Raw genomic sequence first — 10,885 nt, 5'->3', positions numbered from 1 at the left:
AAAAAAAAAAAAAAAAAAAAAAATATTCCAGGCTAGGTGCAGTGGTTCACACCTGTAACCCCAACACTCTGGGAGATCAAGGTGGGAGGATGACTTGAGGCCAGGAATTCAAGAGCAGCCTGGGCGACATAGCAAGACCTGTGTCACTATAAAAATATTTATTTATTTTTTTTTGAGACAGAATCTCACTCTTTCACACAGGCTGGAGTGCAGTGGCCTGATCTTGACTCACTGCAGCTTCCACCTCCCAGGTTCAAGCGATTCTCTTGCCCCAGCTTCCTTAGAGGCTGGAATTATAGGTGCTCACCACGACGCCCAGCCTGTCACAACAAAAGAATGTTAAAATTAGCCAGGTGTGGTATCACATACCTGTAGTCCTGAACCAAGAGGATCACTTGAGCTTCCAAGAGTTCTAGGCTGGAGTGTGCTGTTCTGATCCGGTGTCTTCACTAAACTCAACATCAATATGGTGACCTCCAGGGAGCTGGGAACCACCAGGTTTCCTAAGGACAGATGTACTGGGCCAGGTCAGAAATGGAGCAGGTCAAAACTCCCATGCTAATCAGTAACAAACTCAGGCCTGTGAATATCCACTGCACTTCAGCATAGGCAACATAGCAAGACCCTGTCTCTTAAAAATCGAATGTCAAAGTGAATATACATTAAATCCAAGATTTAAAGAATAGGCCGGGTGTGGTGGCTCACGCCTGTAATCCCAGCACTTTGGGAGGCGGAGGTAGACAAGATCCCCTGAGGTCAGGAGTTCAAGACCAGCCTGACTGACATGGAGAAACCCCGTCTCTACTAAAAATACAAAAATTAGCTGGGTGTGGTGGCGCATGCCTGTAATCCCAGCTACTTGGGAGGCTGAGGCGGGGGAATTGCATGAATCCGGGAGACGGAGGTTTCGGTGAGCCGAGATCACACCATTGCACTCCAGCCTGGGCAACAAGAGTGAAACTCCGTCTCAAAAAAAAAAAAAAAAAATATTTTGGCTGGGTGTGGTGGCTCACGCCTGTAATCCTAGCACTATGGGAGGCCAAGGTGGGCGGATCACCTCAGGTCAGGAGTTTGAGACCAGCCTGGCCAACATGGTGAAACCCCATCTTTAAAAAAAAAAAAAAAAAAAAAAAAGATTTTAAAAATAAAGCTATAAAGGGTATCATTCAGCCAATCAGAAAACATTTGCAGATGACTGTATATTAGATAATGTCATGGCACAGTGGCTCACACCTGTAATCCCAGCACTTTGGGAGGCCACAGCAGGTGGACGATACGAGGCCAGGAGTTCGAGAACAGCCTAGGCAACATGGTGAAACCCCGTCTTTGTTTAAAATACAAAAATTAGCCGACGTGGTGGCGCATGCCTGTAGTCCCAGCTACTCAGGAGGCCGAGGCAGGAGAATCGCTTGAATCCAGGAGGTAGAGGTTGCATGAGCTGAGATCATGCCGTTGCACTCCAGCCTCAGCGACAGAGGATGACTCTGTCTCAAAAAAAAAAAAAAAAAAAGATAATATCCCATGAATCTGTTAAATTGTTAATTTTTTTCAGTATGATAGTGGTGGTGTGATTATATGAGAGAGTGTCCTTATTTTTTGGCCATGTCCAGTGGAGTACCAAGGTATTGCACCATGATGTTGGTGGTTTTAGGCATCGTGGCTCCCGCCTGTAATCCCAGCACTTTGGGAGGCTGAGGTGGGCAGATAACTTGAAACCAGGGGTTCGAGACCAGTCTGGACAACATGGCGAAACCCTGTCTCTACTAAAAATACACGAATTAGCCGGGCATGGTAGTGCATGTCTGCAGGCCCAGCTACTCAGGAGGCTGAGGCAAGAGAATCACTTGAACAATCGCTTCAACCCAGGAGGCAGAGGTTGCAGTGAGCCAAGATCACACCGCTGCACTCCAGCCTGGGCAACAGAACAAGACTCTGTCTCAAAAAAAAAAAAAAAAAAAAAGTAAATGGGAAAAATGTTAACAGTGAGTGGCCCCAGGGAAAGGGTGTGGGGTTTTATGCTGCTTGAGGCACAGAGTGTAAGTTGGACCCAGGGAGCTGCTTGCCTCCAGGGCTTGCCACTCTGCCCTGCCCTGCCACGCCCCAGGCTGCCCTCAACACACAGCACCCAGGGACGCCTTCTTGTTTTTAACACCCCCAAGGATTCCATTGTCTGGCTGTTCATAGCTCACTGAACCAGCCACTATTGGAGGGCACTGGGGCGGTGGCCAGCTATTGCCATTACAGAAAGAACATCTAACAGTCACGTTTGAAAACGCAGACGGTTCAGGTGCCCCCAGCTCGAGTCACATGTCCAAGGCGGGACCCAGGAATGTTCACTTTCACTGGCAGCCCCATGCGATTTCTTTTCTCTCTTCAATATGCATGATATGCTCTGTCTCGCTTCTCTCTTCACTTTTGGAATCTTCACAGCTTCCTCTGAAGGAGAGCGAATCTGATAACGAATCCCCATGGACCTGGCACCAGCCCGTCCGCTCTGGACCCCTTTTTTCCTCCCCTTTGCTTGCGGACTAAAATCAGGTCATTTATGTTGAGAGCATCCCAGGTTCAGAATTTGATCGGCTGCTGCCTCGCACTCTCATCTAACTGGCTTCTTCCAGCCCTTGGATTTTGCGTAAATTAGTCATTGGATCTAAAGCCTTGATCGGAATCAGGATGGGATTTTGTTTGTGTTCTTGTGTGTTCATTTGGTTGGGTTTTTTGGCAAGAATCTATCCTAAATGCCTATGCGATCTGTCCCAAGTGTGATGGGCAGTGTCGTGGAGGTTTGCGGGGAGAAGCGTGGTCAGTCAGTTGCGGGAGAAGCTGGGAGCCTTGCTGACCGCCTCTTCCCCTCCTCCCTCCCTGGCAGTGCAAAGAGCCGTCTCGCTCTTCTCTCTGAACGACCCGGCCCTGAGCCCGGACGTCCCACCTGCACACAGTCCTGTCCACAGCCACCTGAGCCTGGAGAGGGGGCCCCCGACCCCCAGGACCACCCCTACCATGAGGTGAGGTTTCCCTGGGAACACCCGGGTTCATACCAGCAGCAGGTCTGTGCAGTGGAAGAGGCTGATCCAGAGAGAGGTAGCTACTCTGGGTCACGCCCACCAGTCTCCCGGCAGAAGCTGTTATAGCAGCTACTCCCCTCTCCTAACAAGCTTAGAAGTCATTACCCTGCACCTGTTTATGCACTGGGGATCCACAGTGACCAAGACAGACTCCGCTTGGCCCCAACAGATCACCCAGTCCAGCGGAGACGACACTTGAATCAATACATACACAATTGTTTTGCTTCCAACTTTGCTTAGCAGGCTGGGCGCGGTGGCTCACGCCTGTAATCCCAGCGCTTTAAGAAGCTGAGGCAGGTGGATCACTTGAGGTCAGGAGTTCGAGACCAGCTTGGCCAATATGGTAAAACCCCATCTGTAGGCCGGGCGCGGTGGCTCAAGCCTGTAATCCCAGCACTTTGGGAGGCAGAGGCGGGTGGATCACGAGGTCAAGAGATCGAGACCATCCTGGTCAACATGGTGAAACCCTGTCTCTACTAAAAATACAAAAATTAGCTGGGCGTGGTGGTGGGTGCCTGTAATCCCAGCTACTCGGGAGGCTGAGGCAAGAGAATTACTTGTACCTGGGAGGTGGAGGCTGTAGTGAGCCGAGATCACGCCACTGCACTCCAGCCTGGGCAACAGAACAAGACTTAGTCTCAAAAACAAAAACAACAAAAAAAGAGGCCAGGCATGCTCACACCTGTAATCCCGGCACTTTGGGAGGCCAGGGTGGGTAGATCGCTTGAGGTCAGGAGTTCAAGACCAACATGGCGAAACCATGTCTGTAGTAAAAATACAAAAATTACTGGCTGGGCGCAGTGGCTCACGCCTGTAATCCCAGCACTTTGGGAGGCCGAGGCAGGCGGATCACTTGGGGTTGGGAGTTTGAGACTAGCCTGACCAAAATGGAAAACCCCCAACTTTTAAAAAAAAAAAAAAAAAAAAAAAAAAAGAAAAATACAAAAATTACCCAGGCATGGTTGTGTTCACCTGCAATCCTAGCTACTCAAGAGCCTGAGGCAGGAGAATTGCTTGAACCTGATAAGTGGAGGTTGCAGTGAGCCGAGATCGTACCACTGCACTCCAGCCTGGGCCATAGAGTAAGGCTCCATCTCAAAAAAAAAAAAAAAAAAAAAAAGAAAGGAAAAGAAAAGAAAGCTCCTAGGCACTGTCTTCCAATCCTCCAGCCCTGCGCCTTTCATCCCCCGCTGCTGCCGCCCATCTCCCGCCTGTCTCCTCCTCTGCAGATTCCTAAACCCCACAGACTTCTGCTCACACTCACCCTTCTTGGCCTCCCTGCCAGGTCCCACGCTGGGCCATCTGAGGACCCAGTGGCAACTGAGGCCAGGCCTGGCCCTCAGGAGGCTTCACGGGGGAAGGAAGAGGACGGGGACAGATATCTCACATTTGTCATCTCACGCGTGGCTTCTCACATTCAGCGCAGCATATTTGACTGCACTCACTTGGCAGAAAACAAAATTAAAAAGAGGCAGAGAGAATGTAAATGGCACATTCTGCCTGTACATGGATTTAAATAGTGCATTTCACACTCGTCTGCACACCTCACGGTGCAGGGTTCTATATACAACCATCCGTGCACTGTACTTCATGGGCAGTGGGAGCCATTTTTGAGGGTAATTTTGACTTCGTGCTTTTCACACTCTGGCTTCAGAATGCAACCTTCACCACGAACGCAGGCCCCACTGTAATTACCAGAAGTCGGCAGTTCCAGTTGGTGCTGCCAGGCCGAGGGGCAGGAGCAGCATGGGCTGTGGGAAGCAGTGGGACCTGTGGCCCTGGGCAGCACTCCTCGAGTCCGTGTGCCCCATCTCCCTCTGCAGCCCCAGATCCCTAGGACTGAGCAGCAAGGTTGTAGGAAAGGGTGGGTGAGGCAGGAGGGCCAGCCCCCTACCCCTGCCACTGTGCCTGTGTACCCACGGCGCCCAGCGGAGCCTCCTTTATTCCCAACTACAGGCAGGAAGGGGCTGCGAGTTCTTTGCAGGGGCCAGGTAGGCCTAGGGCTGGGAGTATCTGCAGAGGGGCAGCTACTGGCCGTGGGTCCCTGATTCAAATTCTAGCACCAACACGTGGCTGGGTGACATCGCCTGGGCCTCGTCCCCCGTCTGGTGGGTAACCATGCAGCACCTGTGAAGGCCACAGTGGGCAGGAGAGCTCTGAGACTGAGCTGGGCAGTCTGGGGCTTGGTGAGGGGCAGCTCTTAGTGACAGGCACGTGGTCAACATCACTGCCAGGACCACTGTCAGTCCTGCCCCCAAGAGCGGGCCCTTTTGACCATCTGTCCACTCTCGTGCTTCCTGTGCCTGAAATGGTACCTGCACCCACTAGGTGTCTGTGGAGTAGGCTCTTTGTATCCTGGCGGTACGAAGAAGGAGTCCTCCCTGAAGTCACATGCACGGCCCAGCCCCAGGGAAAAGGCACACTTCAGGGCGGGCACCCACCCTTCCCCAAGCCTGGTGCTCCCAACACCCACCCACATCCACAGAGGTGCCCTTGGTGGGTGGAGGGTGCAGGGCTGGCTTCCTGCCTCCCCTCGGAGCTTTTCCTTGGGCTTCATCAGAATGTCAGGGATGAGGGGGGCCCGTACCCCCAGTCTCTTCTCAGCTGTACGCCAGGAGTCCTCCCCGGGGGCTGTGGGGCCTCAGGCTGACCTTGTCCCTGGTCCTTCCAGTGAGGAACCACCCCTGGATCTGACAGGCAAGGTATACCAGCTGGAGGTGATGCTGAAACAGCTGCACACCGACCTGCAGAAGGTAAGGCCGGGGCCACGCCCCCCTCCATCCCACTTCCCAGACGCTGGGCTGCCCCACCCCCACACCTCCTGTGCTTGCTTGTAGTCATGGGTGAAGAGTAAACAGTGACAACACTGAAGGCTAGCAAGTGCACAGAGAAAGTCATCCGTTCCTGGGGGAAGAATAATCCAAAGCCCAGGCTTTTTGGCGGGCAGTTGAACATTTATCAAAAATGTAATTGTGCTGGGCACAGTGGCTCACACCTGTAAGCCCAGCACTTTGGGAGGCCGAAGCTGGTGAGTCACTTGAGACAAGGAGTTCGTGACCAGCCTGGCCAATGTGATGAAACCCCCTCTCTACTAAAAATACAAAACTAGCCACCTATAATCCCAGCTACTGAGGCAGGAGAATCACTTGAACCAGGAGTCAGAAGTTGCAGTGAGCCAAGTTTGTGCCATTGCATTCCAGCCTGGGTGACAGAGCAAGACTCCAGCTCAAAAAAAAAAAAAAAAGTAATTGTGCACCCTGCTGACCCAGTAATTCCACTTGTGGGAATTTATCCATGAGAATTTCCGGCATGGTTACAAAGAGATTGTGAACAAGGCCATTCGTTGCTACACTATTGGCAATAAAAAATTGGAGCCGGCATGGCTGTCACTCAACAGAACGGCTGTGTAAATTACAGGGCACCCATGCAGCGGAAGAGCATGCAGTCAATTAAAGTCATAACAAATCTATATATTTACTAACATGCAAAAGAAGTCCAGTAACTTAAGTAAAAACCAAAGCGAGCTGCAGCACTGTTGGCTACACAATCATCATATTATTAATTTACTGTTTAACCACTAGGGGTTGAGAGGGCCGTCTAGAAGGTGACAGGCAATTTGTTCTTCGGACTTGTCTCCACGGGGTGGAAGAATGAGGAGGAGACTAGCCGGGCGCCGTGGCTCACGCCTGTAATCCCAGCGCTTTGGGAGGCCGAGGCGGGTGGATAACCTAAGGTCAGAAGTTTGAGACCAGCCTGGCCAACATGGTGAAATCCCACCTCTACTAAAAAGTACGATAGTTAGCCAGGTGTGGTGGTGGGTGCCTGTAATCCTAACTAGTTGGGAGGCTGAAGCAGGAGAATCATTTGAACTGGGGAGGCAGAGGTTGCAGTGAGCTCATATCGTGCCTTTGCACTCCAGCCTAGCCGACAAGAGCAAAACTCAGTCTCACGAAAAGAAAAGAATGAGGAGGAGACTTTTACCTGTCATTTCTATACTTATGGGTAAAAGTCAGAAAGGTGGCAGAGTATATAATGCATCAGTCCTTGAGCCCTGGAATCCAAGTCACCTGGTTTCTGACCCCTGCCCCACTGCATAATGCTGCGTGACCTGAGACGGGGGACTGTCTTCAGGGGCTATGTACTCCTGGAAGAATAGGGTCTGTTTAGGCCACCCTGCTCAGGCCACCCTGCTCATTCCCAGCTCCCCACTTGCTTTGTGAGGCTGGGGTCCTCTTCCAGGAAAATAGGGACACCAAGTCCTCGGGTAGTATGATTTTGGATGTGGTGACCACGACAATAGTGTCGTTTGTCAAGCCGCGTCCCAAATGCGTACCGAACTCCACGTCGGGCCACATTCCAGGAGCTCTAAGTATATGAGCTCCAGGCCACTCCTCAGCCTCCTGGTAGAGTTGCGGGAACCGGACTTGAGTGACTTGCCCAGGGTCCCTTGGTAGCGGAGAGGCAGAGTGGGATGCCCCCGGCCTTGCCGGACTCCAAAGCACCACCAGGTCAGGGCTCACAGGCCCCGGGGAGCCGTCAGCTGCTCCAGGAGCAGCCACGCCCGCCCGCCTGACGATGGCCTCCCACTCCACGCAGGAGAAGCAGGACAAGGTGGTGCTGCAGTCCGAGGTGGCCAGCCTGCGGCAGAACAACCAGCGGCTGCAGGAGGAGTCGCAGGCCGCCAGCGAGCAGCTGCGCAAGTTCGCAGAGATCTTCTGCAGGGAGAAGAAGGAGCTCTGAGGTGGGGAGGCCACCACCCAGCTCTGGCTCCTTCCCCATAGGCTGTGGCCCTGCTCGCCTCTTTCCCTCTACTCGGCTCCTGGCTGCCGGCGTGACCAAGATGACCCAGCCAGGGCCCTCCCCATGGACACGGAAACCCCAGTGGCAGTAGGACCCGAGGGGCCTCACTGGGGCTGTGAGGCAGGGTCAGCACACCGCCCTTAAGCCCCGGAGGGCGACGTGGTCTCAGGCCTCCCTCCGAGCTGCCCAGCTGTGGTCCCTGTGAGCTGGGTCGTGCCCACACCACCCCTGGGCCTGTCCTGCTGTCCCCATCTGGCCTCTTCCTGGGACCAGCCCTCCGAAGCTGATGGGGACAGAGAGAGGAGCCAGTCTGCAGACCCCTTGGCTCCAGGAGGTCACACAGCAGGTTTCTTCACCACGCACGATGAAGTTGCAGCTTGTGGGGCCGAGGCCCCTGCATGAAAAGTACAGCGTGAAAGCCACCCTTTCTCCCCACACCCAGAGAGGCGAGGCCCTCGCGGAAACAGACCGGGGTGCCTCGGTCCCTAGCGCGCTAGCTCCGAAAAGCACGAACATGATCCCCTCCCTAACGCCCTCCTCCCAGAAAGCAGCCAGGAGCACTTTCGTAGAGTTTAAGTTATTTTCTTGGGGGCCTGAGGATGGAGAGAGGCAAGGCCAGCCTCCAGAGCCAACTTATTTGAGAGAGAAAACTCTATTTGTACCTCGGGGACGGTTTATACGATCTTTTTCTATCGGCTCCTCTTGCGCCAGAGGCCACCACGCCTGGTCTGGGGTCCTACAGGCCCCTCGACCTTCCCGCTCCCACCCAGACTGGGCGGGGGCAGTGGAGCCACCACACAGCGGACTCCTCCTCCTCCTCCTCCTCCTCCTCCCCCCCCCCCCCCCCCCCCCCCCCCCCCCCCCCTCCCGGCACGATCTGGCCCTGACCAGCAGCCTCGGCCTCTTCTGGGCTCCAGGCAGAGCTCCGGAAGCCCTCCGGACAGGGCTGGAGAAGAACAGCCTTCATCTGTTTTTTTTCCTTTGAGAGTCTCCCGGCCCATCTCTCTGAGCAGCGACCACCAGACTCCATCACCGTGCTCCCTCGGGAGCACCGCCCCCCTCGAACCCCACTGGATGCTGGTTCTCTAAAGGCAATAAGGGGCAGCCACGCCGGTGTGGTACCACGCTGTTCACCAAGGAAACCGTTTCTTTTTTTTCCTTCTTGAAAAACAAACAGAAAAAGATATATATATATATATATTTATTTTTTCATGTAGAGTTGGCGCCAGAACAGGCCTGTATGGCCACAGCCTGTGGATTCACCCCCTAACCTCAAGCTGAGGATCAAGGCGTGTGGCCCCCGTGGGCTGGGGGTCATTGGGAGGACCAGAGGGACAAAGTCAGGGCGGGCAGGCCGGTGCCCTTGGAGGCACCAGGTGGGGAGGAGTTAATAGAGCAGGTCTGGCCACGAGCCAGCGCCAGGCAGCCCAGCCCTTGTCCAGGGACCCCACCGCCTTCTCTCTGGGGCCAGGAACCTCAAGGAAGGGGGCTCCGGGGTCTGCCTAGGATGCAGGCACTCAGGGAGGTGCCGGTGTGGATGGGTGGGGGCAAGAGAGGAGGGTTGTCATCGTGTCTCCTGTGATCAGCCTCTGGCCCCCTGGAGGAGGAAACCTCAGTGCTGCCCCCCGCATGCCCTTGCCCTCCACACAGAGAGTGAGGTGGGCATGTGTGCCCAAGGCAGCGTCCTCAGCCCTGGCCAGCTACTGTGATGTCGTCTTCTCCCCCACCCCCTTCCCTGGGGGCTCTCCAGTCCCCAACCCGTTTCCTCGGACCCTGATCAGGTTCTTTTTTTTTTCAGTTGCCTCCTCCTCCCATCTTCAGATCATTCGAATCATTTTGGGGACTTAATCATGTACATGGACAAGTGTAAATTATGATTTTTGGTTTTGTTTTCTGTTATTTTGTAAGGATTTCTGCAAAAACAGATCTATTTAATTTGAGGTTGGTGTTCTATCTGATGGCTGAAGATAGCAGCAGGATTTTTTTTCTATGTTGATTTGTTTCATTTGGATTTTTTTATTATTATTCTTTATTGTCTCCCCCCTCCCCCGCCCATCCCTGTCTTGAGATTTTCTGGCATGTTTCTGGAGGTTTCAAAGGAAATAAATGTTTCATAGAAATGGCTTCTGTGTTCACTTTTGGGGCAGCTGTCTGGAGTTGCTGGCGAGAGACTGTGGTCCGGCATAGGCCCCCCCTGCTGCTCCTGTCCCCATGTTCTCCAGACCGTGACCACCCCACACGTCCTGAGAACCACAGGGCACCTGCCTTGTGGAATCCAAAGGACAGAAATTCAACACTCAGAATGTAAATTTTTTGGTTTGTTTGTTTAAGACAGAGTTTCGCTCTTGTTGCCTAAGCTGGAGTGCAATGGCATGATCTCAGTTCACTGCAACCTCTGCCTCCCAGGTTCAAGCAATTCTCCTGCCTCAGCCTCCCAAATAGCTACGATTACCGGAATGCGCCACCACGCCCAGCTAATTCTTTGTATTTTTAGTAGAGATGGGGTTTCACTGTGTTAGCCGGGCTGGTCTTGAACTCCTGACCTCAGATGATCTGACTGCTCAGCCTCCCAAAGTGTAGGGATTACAGGCGTGAGCCGCCGCACCCGGCCAATGTTCAAGAGTGAGATTCTGCCTCAGACATCATATGCTGGAGGCCTGAAGGCCAGACCCAGCCTGGAGTTTTGTGTTGGGTCTTAGAAATAGTGGCTAACTTCTAAAAATCTGGACATTCAGCCAGGCGCTGTGGCTCATGCCTGTAATCCCAGCACTTTGAGAGGCCAAGGCAGGAGGATTGCTTGAACCCAGGAATTCAAAACCTGCCTGCACAACATAGCAAGCTCCTGCCTCCAAAAAGAATTTTTTTTAACTTTTTTTTTTTTTTTTTTTTTTTTTTTTTTTTTGAGACAGGAGACTTTCTGTTGCCCGGGCTGGAGTGCAGTGGCACAATCTCAGCTCACTGCAACCTCCACCTCCTAGATTCAAGCGATTCTCCTGCCTCAGCCTCCCAAGCAGCTGGGA

The 10,885-nt window shown here is 53.2% G+C and overlaps 1 protein-coding gene across 7 annotated transcripts in view; it reads left to right on the top strand.

The window, feature by feature from the left end:
- SIPA1L3 (signal induced proliferation associated 1 like 3) overlaps positions 1-9,988 on the top strand; it is a 294,007-nt gene extending 284,019 nt beyond the window's left edge. For all 7 annotated transcript variants that reach the window (XM_032248947.1, XM_032248941.1, XM_032248942.1 and 4 more), the window contains 3 exons: positions 2,870-3,005; positions 5,737-5,818; positions 7,662-9,988. In XM_032248947.1, coding sequence (XP_032104838.1) covers positions 2,870-3,005; positions 5,737-5,818; positions 7,662-7,805 — 362 coding nt within the window. In that variant the 3' untranslated portion in view covers positions 7,806-9,988. The remainder of the gene's footprint in view (positions 1-2,869; positions 3,006-5,736; positions 5,819-7,661) is intronic.
- Positions 9,989-10,885: the final 897 nt, after the last annotated feature.

The sequence above is a fragment of the Sapajus apella genome, unplaced genomic scaffold, assembly GCF_009761245.1.
Source record: "Sapajus apella isolate SASKATOON/1434 unplaced genomic scaffold, GSC_monkey_1.0 scaffold68, whole genome shotgun sequence".
Classification (NCBI taxonomy): Eukaryota; Metazoa; Chordata; class Mammalia; order Primates; family Cebidae; genus Sapajus; species Sapajus apella.
The sequence above is the reverse complement of the archived record's forward strand: the minus strand, read 5'-3'. Positions and strand labels throughout refer to the sequence as shown.